Raw genomic sequence first — 21,358 nt, 5'->3', positions numbered from 1 at the left:
TCCATGGAGTTAGTAGACTCATCGTGGGAGACCCAAACTATCAAAACAATATCTATCATGTTCTTGAATTCATTTACAGACGAAGAACTCACAACTGAGTCAGGCAATATATTCCACTCATTCACCACCCTCCAGGCGAAAAACCTCGTTCTCACATCCTTGTTAACCACACTTTTCCTTAATTTCCAGGGATGACCTCTTGTTCTTCCATCACTATCACACAGCCAAAACATTTTCCCTGCATCAATCTTATAAAAAACTTTTAGTAATTTAAATGTTTCTATCATATCCCCTTTTCTCCACCTATCAACCAACCTCTGCAATCCACAAGCTCTCAATCAATCAATGTAGGGAGAATTTTTTACATCACTCATCCAACTTGGTCACTCTCCTCTGAACCCTCTACACAACCTCCTCATCTCCAAGGAATCCAGGTGACCAGACTTGAGCACAGTAATCCAAATGTGGAAGTATCAACACCTTATAAAGGTGAATAATAACCTCTTTATCTCTGGATGTTAGCGTGTTCTTCAATAACTAAGTAATCCTATGTGCAATCTTGGACACCGTAGCAATGTGTCCTCTGAACTTCATCTCCCTATCCACCAACACCCCCAAGTCCTTAGCCTCAATCTCTTGGAGTCTATTGATGGAGTACCGTTCCATCAATATAGTACACAGCTGGTAATCTTTTAATCCCAAAATGCATAACTTGACACTTTTCCATATTGAACTGACATCCATTACCTTTTGCCAGCTTATTTAAATCATCCTGCAATCTCTGAACATCTTGCTTTTTTATTGCGCTACCCAACTTTGCATCATCGGCAAACAATTGAATATCTCTCTTTAAGTCATTTCCTATATCATTTATGTACAAATTAAACAATAACAGCTCAAGCACAGAGTCCTGAGGCATACCACTGGCCACCTGCCTCATCCTGGACTCTGCTCCTCCATACACTACTTTCTGGTATATATCTCTCTCTCTCTCCATGTTACCTTATCCATAATTCTCTTATCTATTTACAGATTTCATTTACATTCTCTTATCCATAGCACCAGTTTAGTATCCATCCCCATCACTCTAATTGGTGCAACAGTATTCCATGGGGCATCCTGTCAAAAGCCTTAGCAAAATCCAGAAGTACCACTGTGTAGCCATTTCCTTTGTCCAACTCAGATGTCATTCTATTATAAAAAGCTAATAAATTGATAAGGCAGGATCGACCTTTAACAAAACCATGTTGGCCCCTATAGAGTATCATATCCTGATCCACCCATTCTTGAATTTTGTCTTTAACCAACTTTTCCAATACTTTTACCACCACTCCTGAGATGGTGATTGGTCTGTAATTAACTTCCGCAGTTTTAGAGCCACCTTTAATGCTAAGGAATTCAAACTTAAGTTAAATAACCAAGTAAGAGGCGTTGACGATTCCTTTGCACATTCACGCAACACCCGAGCTGATATTCCATCTAAATCTACAGCAGTGTTTTCATTTAAATTTTGCAATATACTAAGTACCTCTGATTTCTTAACTTCAATTCCCACATTAGTTATTGCTACAGGTACAGAGATATTCTCACTTGGGTGATAGACTTTTGAAAAATGATCACTCAGTAACTCTACTATTACATCTGAATTGGTCACCTCAATACCATCAGCACCCACTAAGATCGGGTAAGACCTTAGCCATGGATCTCCTTGGCTAAGGTCTTCTCATTATCTGATTTAGCTTTTCCATTGGGTTCTCCATTGAGAATGCAGCAAAAGTTTTCTATTTCCTACCTATTTTCATATCTTTAGTCATTTTATTGCTGATTTTCATGTTGAATTTATTATTCAAATTAGTTAGAGAAGCTTGGAAACTTACACTGGACATATTTAAGAGTACATCATCATCTGCATAAAACAAAGAGCTAAGTTTGTTATCTCCAATTCTAATATCAAGTTTGATGCAACTTTCTTTCACAATGTGATCCATATAGATGATGAATAAGAGTGAACATAATGTGCATTCTTGTCTTACCCTCGATTTTACAACAAACCATAGTCCTATATTTCCTTCAATTCTAATTGCTGACTTACAACTTACATATAGACTACACATTGCTCTGTATAATGTTTTATTTACCTCATATAACTGTAGTGTTTTGAAAAGCTTCCTATGGGAACCTTATTGTATGCCTTTTCCAGATCTACAAAAGTTAAGTATAGATCCCTGTCATGTTCCCATGATTTCTCGAGTATTGGTTGTGAAGTGAAAATCTGATCTTGACAACCTCTATTTGGCCTGAAACCAGCTTGTTCTTCTCCAAGTTTCTCTTCTACAGTTTTTCTCAATCTCTTTTCAAGTCTCCTTGCATAAATCTTACCTGGAATCTCTATTACTTCCAATAAGTAGGGAAATGGGGGAGTGGATATCAGAGTGGTAGAGATGTTTTGGATTATAGCTGAAAAAACTAAGGCTATGAGGTTAAATTATTGTATATTAATTGTGTGTGTGTGTGAGAGAGAGAGAGTGAGTATGTGTGTGCACGCACATGTGTGTGTGTGTGTTCTGATTGGTTTGCCAGTTTGTAGGAGGGAAAATCCAAGTTTCTGGGAGAAAAACCCTGCCACCTCTGCTATGATTCAGGATAAGATGCAAATCATTCACCAATTAAAGACATTCACAATATCCATGCCATAATAGAATTCAAAAACATTGCCTGCATTTTGGAAAGCAGATGCCATCCACTTAACCAACTAAATTTGCAATAACTTAAGTAATTTAAACAATTTAACAATTTTACAACTTAAACTTTTCTAACCTGAGTGTAAAATTCAACAGCTTTGTCATACTCCCTCTCTTGAAAACAAATGTTTCCTTCTGCTCGCAATTCCGATGCCTTTTCCCAAAATTTCTTGTGGCGAGAAGAACACACAATATTTAGCCATTGTTGTACTTTATTTCTGAAGAAAAAAATGTTTATTTTTATTTAGCGCATGAAATATTACACATCACAAAGCATAAAATTTATAACAATCAATAAAAAATTATAAGACATCATCTAGATTAGAAATAGAATTAACTGATTCTTTGGTTACAAACTGAAATTTCCTTTGTAGGCTCTTAAGGGGCAGTCTTGTATAAGATGTTGCACTGATTACTTCTCAGCTCCACAATCACAGCTTGGGGGAACTGCATTGTCCCATTTGCAGAAGTGTCAGCACATCTACCATATCCTGTTCTGATTCTATTAAAAGACAACCAGATTCACCAAAAAACCAGACAACAAAAAAAAAAAACGCCGCTAGAGGGACTCATGGTCTGTAGTATTTGTTGAGAGCTTCTGATAAGATGTGTTACTTTAAGTTATCATTGACAATTTTGCTGGAATATTACATAGTTTTGTTTGCTTTTCGTATCTTAGTGTGTCTGTTTGTGTGTTTTGGGTGTTCCAATTATTAATTTGATAAAATACGATAGAAGCACGCACATTGCTCTGGTAAGAAGGAAAATGGCGGCTAGTAATAATGGTTCGCCATCTTTGTCCAATAACGGTAACATAAAGGAAATTATTCAGTGTACTATCTGTGAAATGTATGAATTGCGGAGAGCGGTTGGAGTATGGTTAGATGATGATAATGGAGTAAATGTGTGCAGAAAATGTAAGGAAAATGAGGAATTAAAGTGTATTTCAGGTCACAAGTGTGATATTTTTGTCAAACCTCAGAATGTAGAAAATAGCGATATGGTAAGAAATTGTGAGGTTGTACCAGAGAGCTGTGAGGGCGTGAATATGGAAAGTGTGAATGAAGGTATTAATACAGAGCAAATGAATGGTTTAATAGATAATAAAAAAGATGAGATAGATGCAATCTCATCTTTGTGAGATCGCGCTGTTGAGTGGAGCGATACACAGAGCAAAGCGGCAGCTGGAGCGTATGCACAAATGTCTACTGAGTGTACCAGCCAATAAAAAAAAGTATAAAAGGAAAAATCAGAGTATGATTGTGAATGTAAACAAAATGAAGGAGCAAGTGCTGTATGGAGATTCGTTAGTACGATGTGTGATAGTAGAGAATTTGACAAAACCGTACCAACCTGGTGCAACCATTAAGGACGTAAGCGAGTCTATTAGGGAGAAAAAGAAAAGGGTGAAAGAAATGATAGTGGTGGCGGGTACGAATGATCTGATAGGAGATAAAATGGATATGATAGAGGACCTGAACGAATTGTTTCATTAGTCTTTTGCCACGGTATGACAGTGAAGAGTTTAGGAGGGCCATAATTGCAAATGCCTTTATGCGTGGGTTATGCATGACGAGTGGTGTGGAATTTGTGGACGTGTGGAGTGAATTTGATGGGCGAAAGGATCTATATAAGATGGATGGTTTGCATTTGAATGGATTCGGTGTAAGGAGACTTGAAAAAGTGTTGTTGAATGAAGTGGATGTGCAGAATCAGGGAAACTAGATTTATTAAGTGGGGGGGGGGGGGAGTAGATATGCAGACCTTAGGGAGGCAGTTGAGTGTATGAATGAGTATAATATGCCCGAGCGAATAAGGACAGCAAATCAGAATGAGATAGTTAGTATAAGGCATCACAATAGGGATGGGGCTGAAGGGGGTCTGCAATTCATGTATACTAATGCTAGGAGTATTAGGAACAAGGAGGAAAAAATTTTGGCCTTGGTTGGCACTTCCAGACCACAGATTATTGGCATTAGTGAAACATGGCTGACTGAAGATGATATAGCTAGTGGTATTGAATGTGAGGGGTATAGTGTGTTCAGGAATGACAGGGAGAATAAAATGGGGGGGAGGAGTATTATTGATGATAGCTGATGAGCTGCAGCCAAGGAGAATAGAAGTTGAATTGCAGGATAGAGAAAAGAGCATATCTGAGGCCATTTGGTGTGAGATTGAGGCTAGCAGAACAAAATATACAATCGGGTGCTGCTATAGGCCAGGTGATGGAAAAGATGGATATAGTATGCATAAGCAAATAGAAGAAATGAGTGGAAGGAGGGTAATTATTATGGGAGATTTCAACTATGGTAGCATTGATTAGGGGGGGAGGACACACGGGAGGAAGGAATTGGGTTTTATGCGGTTATTAAGGGATAACTATCTGCGACACCATGTAATGGAAAATACTAGAGGTCAGAGAGTGCTTGACCTAGTAATTGCATCTTGAGGATTTGGCTGTAACAAATATGACCACACTGCCACCAATTGGTGAGAGTGATCATAGGGTCTTGAGTTGGGAGGTGGCTAAAGGTGTGGAATTTACAATTAAGAAAGGGTACATGTGGAATTATCGGGCTGGTAAGTATGACAAGCTTAGGAGTTTGATTGGTTCAGTACCATGGCATGTAAAACTGCAAGGGCTAGATGTTGATAGTGCATTGGAGGTGGTTAAGAAGATTTTGCAGGAGGCAATAGCTGACTGTATACCTTGAGTCTGAATAATAAATCAAGTAGGGATTAAATGGATGAATAACACCATTAAGCTTGAGCTGAAAAAAAAAGAAACAACTGTGGAGGGAATTTAAGGAGAAAGGTGACCTGCAGGCACATGAACGGTATAAAGCCCAGGCCAGAAGGGGAACAAGTGTGGTAAGAAAAGCAAAAGCAGATTATGAAAGAACATCAGCCATGCAGGATAAAGAGAATCTAAAACAGGTTTTTCGACATGTTGCAAGTAAAAGAAAAAATGTATACGGCAGATTGATTTTAAAGAATGCTGATGGTAGGGAGGTAACCGAATCAGTTGACATAGTAGAATTACTGAGTGAGCACTTTGCAAGAGCATATCATCCATGTGGTGACATTGCAGAAATGGAAGAACAAATAGCTTATCTGGGAATTGTGGTGAATGAAGTAGAGGTGAATAGTCTATTACAAAACCTCAATGTCAACTCATCTGTAGGATTGGATGGTATACCAGCTCGTGTCGTACGAGAAGCGGCTAAAGAATTGTCAGTTCCTTTGACCATTTTGTTTAATTTGAGTCTCGGGTCTGGGTTAGTCACAAGGGGGTGGAAAGATGGGAAAATAGTTCCACTGCATAAAGGTGGTTCCAAGACTGCTGTTGAAAATTACCGGCCAATCAGCATATCAGGAATTGTTGTCAAGGTCTTGGAGAAAATAGTCAAGAGGAAAATACAAGAATGGATAGATGAAAATGGGATACTGTATGGAGGACAGCATGGTTTTGTGAAGGGTAGATCATGCCTCAGTAACTTGCTCACGTTGTATAACACAGTGACGGCTGAACTGGATAAGGGTAACGGGTTTACAGTGATTCTACTGGACCTTGCTAAAGCCTTTGATAGGATACCACATGGAATTCTAATTAGTAAACTGCAGCATAAGAGAATGGATATAGGGTTAGTGAGATGGATAGGAGGGTGGTTGATGGAGAGATATCAGAGAGTAATTTATTCAGGAGTAGAGTCCAAAAGACGGCCTGTGACTAGCGGTGTGCTGCAGGGTTCTCTTCTTGGACCGCTACTATTTAACTTGTTCATTAACGATATAGGAAAGGATCTGAGAGGAACTGTGCATCTGTTTGCAGATGATGCAATGTTAGGTAGAGCAATAGTGAATGCTCAGGATGTCAAAATTTTGCAGGATGATTTGGATAGTTTGGAGGACTGTGCTAAGGAGAATGGTCGTCAATTTAATGTGGCGAAGTGTAAGGTTATGCATTTTGGGGTAAAAAGATTAGCAGCAGTATATCACATTGGTGGAACTGTACTCCAGGAGATTGAGGGATTTGGGAGTGTTGGTGGATAGGGAGTTGAAGTTTAGGGGACACATCGCAAAAGTGGCAAAATCAGCTCATCAAATCACTTGGTTGCTGAAAAACACTTTACCAAGCAGAGACAAACAGGTTATTGTTCCTCTGTATCGAGCCTTGATAAGACGCCATCTCGACTACTGTGCCCAGATATGGGTGCCAGGGTTTCTTCTCGATGGGGAGGAGGTGGAGAGAATCCAGAGGCAAGTGACCAAGATAATAGCAGGTCTATGGAATGAACCTTATGAGAACAGGTTGAAGATTTGTGGGCTGCCGAAATTGGTTTATAGGCGGAAAAGGGGTGATATGATTAAGACATTCAAATTACTGAAGGGTTTCTATAAGATTAATTCAGAAGATATTTTTGAGAATAATAGGACTGGTAGTGGGAGGACTAGGTGCCATCCATGGAAGCTTGGTAAGAGTGTGGTTAGGAGGGGTGTTAGAGCTAGGTTTTTTACTTGGAGAGTGGTAAATGAGTGGAATAAGCTTCCAGAATCTGTTGTGGATGCCACAACTGTAAATGAGTTCAAGGAGAAGTATGATAGATACTGTGTGAATGTTGAATAGTTGTTCTTGACATGATGTTGGGCCTCCCTCGATGAGTCTGAGGACTCCTTGGAGCTACCCGTAATAATAATAATAATAATAATTCTATGCGGCAATTCAAAACCAGGAGGTTTCTCTGTGATACATGGCATAGTGTGGCACTCTGTTAGTGATTCATCAAACCACCTTGCTGGCCAGGCAAGGTGGTTTGATGAATCGTTCATGCAGAAGTTGTTTGCATATAATATTAACAGCAATATGCATGTCATTCACATTAGTTATTATTATATAAACAAATTATAAATATGTTATATCATAATGTTTATTTCTGAGGGATAAGGTGACATCAATGTCAGTCATATTAAAATGAAAATATTAGAAAGGAACCTGACATTGTTAGCATTCATGAGTGTATGAGCAGAGCTAATCTAATTGGTATGATCACTTAAACAGAAAGTGAAAGGTAGCAAAACAGATGTCTGATGCCAAGATAGCAGAGAAAAGACCCAGAGGAAGACCAAGATCTAGGTGGATTGATGCAGTCAGAAGTGCACTCAAAGACAGAAATAAAAGAGATGAAAATATTGGAGTACTGATGAGTGATAATTTGAAGGAAAACTGATGATCGGAGATTAGTAATCAAGTGTTTTAAAGGAACATGTGTACTAGATATTTCTAAACATTTACAAGGCTAACACATAGAAAAAGAGCCACCATAGCTCAATCAGTATAGACGAAGACCTTTGGTCGGAAAGACCAAGATTCAATTCCCATCTAAGACTTCAGGAACTTTATCTAGTCTCTTTCAACTAAAGGTGAGTTAACTAGTCTCATACAGAGATAGAGGTATTTTTCCACCCAGAAACTCTGGTTTTTCGTCCCCCAGAACAGGCAAACCAGCCCTGTGAACACATGCATCTACAAACATAGGACACACCGGAAGACATAGGGACAACCACCTTATCCTCGAGATGGTCGTGGTTGTGAAGTCCACAGCTAAGAACCTTAATGGTTCATGAAAATTTAAGACAAGACAACACATGCAGAAAAAATATAGAATTTATTTAAAAATCCAAAATATATTTCATCCAATGTAAGATGGACATCAGAGATACAAGAGAAGATCAGCAACTACATTCAAAATACAAATCACAAAGATATGAGTCATTTTGCATATATCTACTAGCTTATGTATTGATCACAGCTCAATTAATAGAATGCACTGTTCAAGTTCATAGGAACCAATGGAATAGAGCTTCTGCAACTAAAATGAATAACTTAATATTTTTAAAAAGATTAGTAATAATGTATACTTAATCATGTAGTACTATCAGTGTATCCTGTACATCACTTGAAGGTACATATCAGGAAACTGATGATGATAAATTAATAAGATTTTTAGCAACACTTGCAAATAATGCATATTGATATCAACATGTGAGGGCAAGCCATTTATACTTAATTGGAATGACAGCCTCAGACAGTAGCATTTTGACATCTATGACAGCCCTACAAGATTAAAGAAAGTTTTAGTTTCTCATCAAATCTCACAAAGAGATATTTTACATAAAAGCTTGCCAGCATAATACAGAAAATGCAACAGATAATGAACCAGATATAATATAGCTTTAATATCTTCACAACGGGCAGGAGTCAAATGTCTCATGCTCCAGTTGTTCATGAAGACAACTGGAGCAACTGGCATTATGATTTAATTAAATACTGACAGCATGGGTATAGGATAACAGTAGGCAGCTTAATGTGGCAAAGTGTCTAAGATCATGCACTTTGAGATAAAATAGATTACCAACTGTGTACCATACTAAAGGAAATAGACTGCAGGAAGTTGATTAATCAAAGATTTTGATTGTAGAGACAGGGATGGTAAACAAGAATTTAAGTTCAGAGGACCTATTGCAAAAGTGTACAAAACTCATAGGATGACTTGGACATTGAAGATCGAATAAGCAGAAGCAAGAAGTTATTATTCATCTTTATAAGGCTTTTTATTATTTGATATTTTAAGGATACTTTAATAATTTTTAATATTACGGGCAACTCCAAGGAGTCCTTAGACTCATTGAGGAAGGGCCTAAACATCATGTCAAGAACAACTATTCAACATCCACACAGTATCTATCATACTTTGCCTTCAACTCATTCACAATTATGGCACCCACAACAAACTAAACTGGCAGCTTATTCCACTCATTCACCACTCTCCAAGTAAAAAAACCTAGTACTAACACCTTGCTAACCATACTCTTGCCCAGTTTCCATGGGTGAACCCTAGTCCTCCCACCACCAATCCTGTTCTGAAAAATATCCTCTGAATTAATCTTATAGAAACCCTTCAGTCATTTGAATGTCTCAATCATATCACCCCTTTTCTGTCAACCAATTTTTGCAACCCACAAATCTTCAACCTGTTCTCATAAGGTTCATTCCATAGACCTGCTATCATCTTGGTCAATCACCTCTGGATCCTCTCCACATACTCCCCATCAAGAAAAAACCTTGAATAAAACCCCTCTTTAATAAAACACTACTGTGCCCAGATCTGGGCACAGTAGTCAAGAATCAAGGCTCAATACAGAGGAACAATAACTTGCTTGTCAAAGTATTCTTCAGTAACCAATTGATTTGATGAGCTGATTTAGCCACTTTTGCAATGTGCCCCCTAAACTTCAACTCCCTATCCACCAACACTCCCAAATCCCTGGCCTCGTCAATCTCCTGGAGTACAGTTCCACCAATGTGGTATACTGCTGCTAATCTTTTCACCCCAAAATGCATAACCTTACACTTTGCCACATTAAATTGACATCCATTCTCCTTAGCCCAGTCCTCCAATCTATCCAAATCATCCTGCAAAATTTTGACATCATATGCATTCACTATTGCTCTACCCAACTTTGCATCATCAACAAACAAATGAACAGTTCCTCTTAGATCCTTTCCTATATTGTTAATGAACAAATTAAATAGTAGTGGTCCAAGAACAGAACCCTGCAACACACCACTAGTCACAGGCCGTCTTTTGGACTCTACTCCTGAATAAACTACTCTGTGATATCTCTCCATCAACTACCCTCCTATCCATCTCATAATCCTATATCCATTCCCATATGCTATAGTTTACTGATTAGAATTCCATGTGGTACCCTGTCAAAGGCCTTAGCAAGGTCCAGCAGTATCACAGTAAACCAATTATCCTTATCCAGTTCAGCCGTCACTGTGTTATAAAACGTGAGCAAGTTACTGAGGCATGATCTACCCTTCACAAAACCACGCTTTCCCCCATACAGTATCCCATTTTCATCTATCCATTCCTGTATTTTTCTCGACTACTTTCTCCAAAACCTTGACAACGACTCCTGATCGGTCGGTAATTTGCAACAGCAGTCTTGGAACCTCCTTTACACAGTGGAACTATTTTCCCCCTCTTTCCACCCCCTCGTGACTAACCCAGATCCAAGACTCAAATTAAACAAAATGGTCAAGGGCACTGACAATTCTTTAGCCACTTCACGTAAGCCCCGAGCTGGTATACCATCCAATCCCACAGATGTATTCACATTAAGGTTTTGTATTATACTATTTACCTCCATTTCATTCACCTCAATTCCCGTATAAGCTATTGGTTCCTTCATTCTTGCAATATCACTACCTGGATGATATACTCTTGCAAAGTGCTCGCTAAGTAATTCCACTATATCAACTGATTCAGTTACCTACCTCCCTACCATCGGCGTCCCTTAAAATCATTCTGCCGTATACATTTTTTTTCTTTTACTTGCAGCATATCAAAAAAACTGTTTGGGATTCTCATTAGCTTGCGTGGCTAATTTCCTTTCATAATCCGCTTTTGCTTTTTTTTACCACACTCGTTAGCTTTCTGGCTGTGCTTTATACTGTTTGTGTGCCTGCAGGTCACGTTTCTCCTTAAATTCCCTCCACAGTTGTTTCTTTTTTTTTTCAGCTCAAGCTTAATGGTGTTATTCATCCATTTAACCCCTACTTGATTTACTATCCGGACTCTGGGTATACAGTCAGCCATTACCTCTTTCAAACGCTCCTTTACCGCTTCCCATGCACTATCAACCTCCAGCCCTTGTAGTTTTACATGCTATGGCACTGAACCAAACAATCTCCTAAGCTTGTCATACTTACCAGCCCGGTAATCCCACATGTACCCTGTCTTAATTGAAAATTCCACGCATTTAGCCACCTCCCAGGTCAAGACCTTATGATCACTCTCACCAATTGGTGGCAACGTGGTCATATTCAATACAGTCAAATTCTCAGATGCAATTAAGAGGCACACCACTAGTCACAGGCAGTCTTTTGGACTCTACTTCTGAATAAACTACTCTCTGATTTAGCCATGGTCAAGGTCAAGCACTCTCGAACCCCTAGTATATTCCATTACATGCAGTCTCAGGTAGTTATCCCTTAATAACTGCATAAAATCCAATTCCTTTCTCCCACGTGTCCTCTCCTCCTTCCAATCAACGTTACCATGGTTGAAATCGCCTATAATAATTACCCTCCTTCCACTCATTGTGTCTATTTGCTTATGCATATTATCTCCACCATATATTTCATCACCTGGTCTACAGCACCACCCGACTGTATATTTTGTTCTGCTAGTCTCAATCTGACACCAATTAGCCTCAAATGTGCTCTTTTCACTATCCTGCAATTCAGCTTCTATTTGCCTTGGCGCTGCAGTTCATCAGCTATCATCAATAACACTCCCCCCCCATTCTTTTCTCTGTCCCTCCTGAACACACTATATACCCTTCACATTCTATCTCACTAGCTATATCATCTTCTGTCTGCCATGTCTCACTAATGCCAATAACCTGTGGCCAGGAAGAGCCAATCAAGGCCAAAAATTCTTCCTTCTTGTTCCTAATACTCCTGGCATTAGTATACATGAAGTGCAGAAGCCCGTTAGTTAGTTCCACCTCTATCTTGATGCCTTATACCAACTATCCCCTTCTGATTTGTTGTCCTTCGTACTAGCTTCGGCATATTATACACATTCTTACACTCAACTGCCTCACTGATGTCTGCATATCCCCTCTCCCCTTCAATAGCTCTAGTTTCCCTGAATCTGCAAATCCACTTTCGCATCATTCAGCAACACTTTTTCCAGTCTCCATACACCAAATCTGTTCAGATGCAAACCATCCATCTTGTATAAGTCCTTTTGCCCATCAAACTCACTCCACACTACTCCTCTTGCATAACCTGCACATAGAGTCATTTGCAATTATAACCCTCCTTCTCAACTCTTCTGTCATAATGCAGCAACAGACTCACTATCTTAACTCTCTCTTTTTTCTTTTGCTACCTCTAGTAATTCCTTCAAGTCCTCTCTCATAGCAAATTTTTCACCTTTTAAATCATTCGTTCCTGCCACTACTATCAGTTATTTCAACCTCTGCTTTTGCGCTCTAATAGCCTCACTTACATCCATAATTTTCGCATCCGGTACGTACGATTTTGTCAAACTTTCATGTATTACACCTCTTACTATTGAATCACCGTATAACACTCGCTCCTTCATTTTTCTTAAACTCCCAATCATGCTCTCATTTTTCTTATCACACATTTGCTTCTTTCCATTAGCTGATGCACTCGGTAAACAATTTTGTAATCGCTCCAGCTGCCGCTTCGCCCTATGTATCACTCTGCGCAACTGTGCAATCTCCCTCATTGCAACTAACTCTTCATTTGTTTTATCAGGCAAACCATTCTCTTGTTCTGTACTTTTACTTTCACTCTCAACACCACTCTCAAGACTATCTGGCACTACATCGCAAATTCCTATCATATCACTATTTTTTATCACATTATGGCATTCATCATTTCACACACTTGAAATCTTTGCTTTCCTTACACTTTTGGCACACTTTGCCACCATCATTATTGAACCAAACTCCAGCTGCTCTCAAAAAAGCATACATCCCGCAGACATTACACTGAATGAACTCTCTTTGGTACTCTTTGATAAAACTACATCTGGATTACCATACAAAGAGTTAGTCTATTTGTTTCTTGGGGATGAAGAAGTAGTGGAGAGGATCCCAAGGCAGGTAACTAAAATCATAACTCTTTGGAATGCTCTCTATAAAGGTATATGGTTTTCAAAATAGAGATGGATAAAATCAAGTTTTTCGTAAAGGTAGACAAAGCATAAATATATATGAAAGAGTGAAGAAGATGGAAATGAATTATGTTATCATGAAAGAGGTAACAAAGACTTAGAAAAAGGACTTGATTATTAGAGGTGTGGCGAATGAGAAGATGAACAAGGTTTGTTTACCAGGAGGTAAAATGATTGAGGCATTGGATATGAGGAGTAAGCAAGCAAAAGAGTTGGCAGTGGTGGTAGTAGGAACAAATGACTTGACTGGGAACAAGGAGATCGTAGTATTATGGGAAGTTTTCAGGATTTGAGACCACATTGTAATATAAATAAGGAGTTTATTAAAAATAAGCAATTAAAACCCAACAAGTTTCATGCATTGTAAAACTTACATCATCAGGGGTAGTGGTACATAAAAGTTTTACACAACAAAAGCCTATTAACAATTAATTACACATATTAGATGTTTTTGATAACTTCACAACTGTTCAATATAATTGATAAACTAAATGATAAATTCATTACTGTATGCATGTTGGAATATTGATAGTTGTTGCTATCATATCCTGGAGTATCATGAAATCTGGAAGATGACCAAATGATTGGACTAGTTCCATCATTATCCCAATCTACAAAAAAGGGAATTACAACAAATGTGAAAACTACTGCACCATTGCCCTTATCTCACATACTAGCAAGATTTTACTACACATTATTAAGGAAAGATTACAAAGTTTTATAGACCATCAAATATCAGAACAAGCATGATTCAGAAAAGATCGAGGAACTAGAGATCAAATATCTAACATCCGACAAATAATTGAAAAAGCAAGGGAATTCAACTTAAGCCTTTATCAATGCTTTATAGATTACACCAAGGCCTCTGACTGTATGAGATGGGATATTTTATGGGATATCATGCAAGAATCAGGAATACCAAACCATCTAGTAATCCTCATAAAGAACTCATATCAAGGAAATCAAGCAACAGTAAGAATTGAAAACTCAATGTCCTCTGCATGCTAATTTGAAAAAGGATCAAGACAAGGATGCATACTCTCACCATTACTATTCAACCTTTACAGCAAAACTATAATGAAAAGTGGAATGGAGGCATTAAAATAGGAGGCCGAACAATCACTAACCTACGATACACAGATGATACAGTGATAACAGCCACAAATGAACAGGAATTAAAATCCATCATAAATCAATTAGATTTTTTTTTTTTTTTTTTTTTTTTTTAAATGTTGAGGCCATACATGAGAGGTTGGTCGATCAACCTATAGTACATGAGTACCATGTATGGGTAGCAGGTTGAGAAAGAAGGTACTTGTTCACATTTGATTTAAATGACTGTATATTGTATTCCTTGGAGAACACAACAGGGGTAAGACTGTTTCATAGTACAGCATTTGCTGCTGTTCCAACGAGCTTAGTACTATGTGGGGTAATTATTGATGCTATTTCAGATGAAAATTTTCCATGGAAATATTTATAGAATGCACATAGTGCAGAGAACAATCATCTGTACAAAAGTGGTCGGAGTGAGTCAGTAAGAGATGGGTCATTAATAAGTCTGATTGCTCTCCTTTGTATTGAGTCAAGCATTTTGAGGGAGCTTTGGGGGACTCCACCCCATATGCGAGAGCAGTATTCAATGGCTGGGTGGATTTGCAATTTGCATAAGGTTAACAACTGTTTAGGAGTGAAGTAATGTCTTGAGCAAAAGAGAAATTCTAGTTTTTTAGAAGCTGAGGATACAATGGTTGTGATGTGTTAATGCCAGGAGGCTTGATGTCAGGATAATTCCAAGAGAAATCTCAAACTGTCTGGAAAAAATTTGGGTGTTTTATCAAAAATAATACTGGAAGAAAATTGTTCTTTTTAATAAATAAGACAGTTCTGGGCTTTACTAGCATTGAAATTGATTAGGTTGTCTGAACCCCATTGGAGGATGGCTTGGAGATCAGAACTGAGGGCAGAGGTTGGATGTTCTGTAGGTTGAGATGAGTTGTGTAGAGTAAGGTTTATCGTAAGGACAGAACCCTGTGGAATCATGGCATTAGTTGAATGGTGAGAGGAGAATGAATCCAGCTTTCTTTCTGGATGCACATGATGTGCATCCAGAAAGAAAGCTGGCAATCCAACTACAGAAGGCTTGAGACAGACCAAACGATGGTCTCTAATGATTAGTAAGCACTTGTGCCAGAGCAGGTCAAAACGCCTCAGAGATATCAAATGCAACTGCTTGAGATTTGCCAAACTTCTCCAGAGATGGGTGACATATGTGAGCAAATCTCCTGTTGATCGGCAGCGACAGAATCCATACTGGCAGTCGTTTATTAGGCATACCTTCAAGGTAGTGTAGGAGTTGGGAATTGATGATTTTTTCTATTACTTTAGACAGGACTGAGGCGAGCGACATGGGGGCGGTAGTTAGACGGCAGTGATTTGTTGCCCTTCTTGGGAATAGGCCAATTTCCAGGGTCTGGGACAGATACCAGTGGAGTAAGACAGTATATATAAGCGACATAGGACAGGAGACAGTTCTGGTGCACAAACCTTCAGGACAATTGCAGGAATGCCATCAGGAGACTTTTTTGTGACTAATTTGGACAGTATTTTACTGATCTCTTTCTGGCAAAAGGCTATACTGGGCATTGTATGTTGGGCATCTGGAATGGTGGGCACATTTACCATTGTCAATTATGCATGCATTGGAAACAAGTGTGAGGCAAGGAGATTGGCCTTTTCTGTAGGTCAGTGGTTCTTAACCTTTTTTTGCTTGCCGCCCCTTTCAACTATTTGTATGACCTGGCACCCCCCTGCTCAATTTTACACTAGGTTAATGACTCAATAGGATAATTATAATATATTATTAGGCAAGCCTAAATTACCATTTTGATACAAATAAATTTTTACTCAAAAAAGATGTAAACTAATTCTATAATAAGTCAATCATTAATGGCTACCCTGAGCCTGATGAGATCCTGCTAATTTTTCAATATCAGGTTCACTGTTCAACAAACAAAGTGTCAAGTCTCCTATTTCACTTATTTGAAATCTATTTCGCTGCTTAGCTGACAATTGCAATGCGGCACTGAATCCTTTCTCGACCAAGTAGGAAGAAGGAAAAGCAATGAGCAGTAATTTATTTTTTGCCAAAGCTGCAGATACTTGCATTGCATGTTTGACCAGAATCTTTCATACCCACGCTGAAATTGCATTTGAGCTTCAAAATTATTTTTAAGTCAAATTCTTTGCACAAATTTGGATGAATAGAAGTGGCATCAGAAAGAAATGGATTTATGACCCAATCGGGTATTTCAAGCTCATCAAAGTCTTTGAATCTGATCATCAAGTCTTCTTTCAACGTCAGAAGATGGGAACAAGAACAATCCAAATAGGTATCTAATATTAAATGATCATCTATTATTTGTAGGCTTAGGAACTGCAGAAAATTTTGTCTTTCAATGCTCCACTTGTAAAATGTTAATTTGCTGATAAAAGCATTTACATTCCATTTGCTTTAATAAGATTTATGTTGCTTCCCTGCAATTTTGATGTTAACATAATTTAATTTAGTGAAAATTTTGGAACGATATGTGATGTCAATCTTTTCCTTTTTTAGAACATTACACATGTTCTCATCATGTGAATTAAGGAAATACAAAACAGTATTGTAGGGATCACTCAAGTGTTGACAGTTTCCATTTGAGAGCCATCTAACTTCAGTGTGAAGCAAAAGAAGTTGAAATTTTTCTTCTTCATTTAACATGGCAAAATTCCTGAAAAATATGGGTATTCGGTGACTGGAATTTTATTTTATTCACTGCTTTAATAACATCATCCAAAGTCATATGTAGTCTACTGCTACGATGCTTTGCAGCTAAGTGCTGTCTAAGAAGAATGCAGTGAATTGTAAAGATATTTGGAACTGGTTCTTTTAAATGTGCTATAAATCCAAGCTGACGACCAGTCATAGCTGGCGCTCCATCAATTGCACATGCAATAATATTTGAGAGGAATGTTTTTAGCAGATAATTACATTAAAAACAAGCGGAATATTACATTAAAAGCAGATAAAATGGAATAATAACATTTCGACGGTGTAAGCGATAGCCACATCACTCATTCCAGCTGGATATGTGGCGTGTTACAATGATAATAAGAATAATAATTAAACTAAAACAACAACTTGCAAGAGACACAGAAATTAATGTAGTGATTGAACTCACAGGAAATAATGTTTTATTCATCAGAATCAGGGTCCCCTGGACCACATACACGATTTTCAATGTGCTGACCTTTCTTGTGTACAACAAATTGCATCCGATGTGCGACATGCTCTACAGCTGAACCTAAAGAGTCGGGTTGGATGTTCATAACAGCCTGTTTTATGTTCTCTTTCAACACACGCAAGTCTTGAAACTTGAAAGTTGTGTATGTTGGAACGCCACCAACATACACAACAGATTTCAAATACCCCCACAGCCAAAAGTCACATGGAGTGATGTCCGGGGATCGAGGCAGCCATGCCATCAGAAAGAACGGACTGATAACCTCTCTCATCTGAAATGCTGGCATAAAAGGCGCTGTACTGAACGTTCAATGTGTGGCCGTGCTCCACCCTGCATAAAAATTATGGAGTCCAAACATTGTCTTTCTGCAATGCAGGAATAACAAAATTTTCCAGCATTCGTGGATAAATCTCTCCACTAATGGAGCAGGTTACAGGACCTGTAGGGGTAATACGCTCAAAAAAGTATGGTCCTATTATGAAATCGGCTGTGAAGCCACACCACACAGTTACTTTTGGAGAATGCAGTGGTACTTGCTGGATCACTTGGGAATGTTCAGATGCCCAAATTCTGCAAATTGTGAGTGCTGACCGACCAATCCAGATAAAAATGAGCCCCCCCCCACACACACACACACAATATTCTCCAAGATCAGTCACTGTCGACCTCCATTCTGGCACGAAACGTTAGCTTATCATGCGCTTATCATAATCTGTAGTAGTTAGTGCTTGCACACGACTGAACTTATACGGATAGAAGTGAAGCATTTTCCGTAAGATTTTCCAGACTGTACCATAAGCCATAACAAGTTTGCGAGCTATGGCACGAGCACTTGGACCAGTACTGGTCCCTGCCAGTCTTCTGCCAGGTCTAACTCCTAGTGATCCAGTTTCTTCAAACTTCTTAATCATAGCTCTCAGTGCTACAGCTGACATAGGACCTGTATGCAGGTTATGAAGCCTTCTAAATTCCAAAAGGGCTGCTACAGCATTGCACTGTTTAAGGTAAAACAACTTAACAAGTAAAGCACTGAGGCAAGGTAGGATGCATATTGAGCACAATTAGTCAGTCATTTGAATAACTGCCTGAACGTTCCCAATCCCTTTTTAAGTAGAATTGGTGGCGCTGCTGTCACATACGCACAGTAAAATTTGCATAATCCTTTTTACCTGCATTTACTGCAAATATTTAACTGCTTTCGGCTCTGCCAGCGCCAAAATTTTCCCTATTGGTGACTTTTGGTGCTAAATCTTTTTTTTGCAGAATTCATCTCCCCATGCCTTCGAAAGTCTCAATATAAAATGTGGTCTCATTCTGTGTATTAATTTTAGCTACAGATACCTCCAAAGAGGGAAAGTTAATTTATGGCCACCCTGTATATTCCAAGGGTGTGGAGATTAAATAAGGTAGGTCTGTGAAATGGATGAATGAAGAGATGAAGTATGCAATATAGAGGAAGAAAGCATTATGGAGGAGAGGATGACTCGGTTGGTAAGGGTGGCAAAGGTGTGTGAGCAGCACTTAGCTAATGAAGCAAAAAAAAAAAAAAAACCTTAGAAAGTTATTTTGATATGTAGCCCAGCAGAAAAAAGAATGATTATGGTAGGATGACACTGATTGCAGTAAATGGTATAAGGATAACTGCTGAAAAGGGCACAGTTGAGATATTAAATGAGCAGTTCGTAAAGGTCTTTCATCCTTATGAATATGACATCATGCAGGATTTGAGAACAGCAGATGAGGAGGAGGAGAGACTGACTCTGAGTGAATAAGAGGTATATGTGGAATTGAGTAACTTGATGTTGAGGCTATGGGACTATGTATTTTTGAGGGAATCTGCCAGGGAGTTGATATTTGCTTTAGCATAGTTGTTTAATATGTCTTACACTGAGCAAAAAAAAAGTTCAAGCAGCAAATTATAGGACTATATGTTTGTCAATGTTGTGATTAAAGTGTTGGGTTAGCGAGAACCAGGATCCAGAGTTGGATTGACAACAGTAGAATTCTAGTGGTGGAAAACACGGATTTGCTGAAGGGATGTCATATTTTAGTAATCTCCTTACTTATTACAATTGAGAGCTGCATTGGACGAGGAAGATGGATATACAGCAGTATAATTAGATTTTGCAAGGCTTTTGATAGAGTACCATATGATAAGTTGATAGTCAAACTGGAGCATAGAGGATTGGATATTAGATTATTACATTAAATAGGAAACTAGCTATCTGATAGGTATCAACAAGTTGTGTATGGGGGAGCATTATCCCAGAATAGGAGAGTTACTAGGTGGTGTGCTTCACGGGTCTGTTTTAGAGTAATTGCTTGTAATTGGATAATTGTAACTGATTAAAAATCTGTATGTTAAATGATACTGAGGAAGGTTTGAATGGGTATACAGTTGTTTGCAGATGATACAAAGCTGGAAAGAACTATGAGAAGTAGAGAGCGATGTAGTGGCTACAAGAGGACTTGAATAGACTGATTTAACAGACATGGGAGTGAGGATAACCAGTTCAATGTTGCACTGTGTAAGGTTTTAAATTTGTAAAACACAGATGGGATGCAGAGTTCACACTTGGTGGGGAAATATTCTTGGAGGTGGAGGAAATAGATCTTGGGGTGGTGATAGATAAGGATCTAAAGTTTAGAGGACGCATTGCCAAAATTGTGAGGACAACATAACGAATTCTGGCAGTGATGCTGAGGACACCGACTTGTAGACGTAAGGAGATTCTTGTTCTATTGTATAAGGTCTTGATTAGACCACATATGCACAGATTTGGTCACCCTGGTTTTCAAAAGGATGGAGAAATATTGGAAAGGATCCAGAGATAACTGATTAAGGTAGTTTCTGGATTGTTGAGTAAAAAGAGAGGTTGAGAAGATGCAATTTGTAGTCTAGTGGATAAGAGGAGGGAAGGGGGGGGTGATATGATAGGACCATATAAGTTGGTCAAGGGTTGCTAGTGGATTAATGCTGAAGAGGTTTTTCATAAAATGTGGGTGGGAGAACAAGAGGTCATCCCTAGAAGCTGTATAAGGATGTGGACGAGTGAGAAGAAAGATATTTCTGCATGGAGAGTGGTGAATGATTGGAATACAATGCCTAAGAGTATGGTGTCTGCAGGAAATTTGAATGTATTGAAGTCATGGTATGATGAGCTGTGTGTATGACACAGGAACTTCCTGTGATGAATCTTCAGCTCTATGGGGGTCTTGAGATGATAATAATAAAATGAGATATATAGTGGCAGAGGTTTTAGGTGATGTGATGTGAGGCAAACAGAATTTTAATTGGATATTGCTTATATAGACCTGGTAATGTGGACAACAGTGAGAAGGAAATGTATAAACAAATTAGCCTAGAGATAGAAAAGGATGATCATCATCGTAGCTGATTTTAATTATGGTAATACCTAATGGAATGAGGCAGTGGTGTTTGGAGACAAAGAAAATGAATTTCTTAAGATTTTGAGAGCCGACTACCTTAGGCAAAAAAAATAACAGAGCATTATGAGGATCATGGATTTAATCATCTAATCAGAGG

The 21,358-nt window shown here is 38.5% G+C and overlaps 1 protein-coding gene across 1 annotated transcript in view; it reads right to left on the bottom strand.

Moving 5' to 3' along the window:
• LOC150092815 (protein-lysine N-methyltransferase SMYD4-like) overlaps nt 1-21,358 on the bottom strand; it is a 365,428-nt gene that overhangs the window by 324,065 nt on the left and 20,005 nt on the right. The window contains exon 2 of the mRNA XM_090414288.1: nt 2,818-2,959. Within this exon, the coding sequence (XP_090270414.1) occupies nt 2,818-2,959 (142 nt within the window). The remainder of the gene's footprint in view (nt 1-2,817; nt 2,960-21,358) is intronic.

This window comes from Typopeltis vanoorti, chromosome 25 (assembly GCF_054136105.1).
Source record: "Typopeltis vanoorti isolate ZY-2024b chromosome 25, IOZ_Tvanoo_1.0, whole genome shotgun sequence".
NCBI classification, from domain to species: domain Eukaryota; kingdom Metazoa; phylum Arthropoda; class Arachnida; order Uropygi; family Thelyphonidae; genus Typopeltis; species Typopeltis vanoorti.
This window is presented reverse-complemented; position numbering and strand designations above follow the sequence as displayed.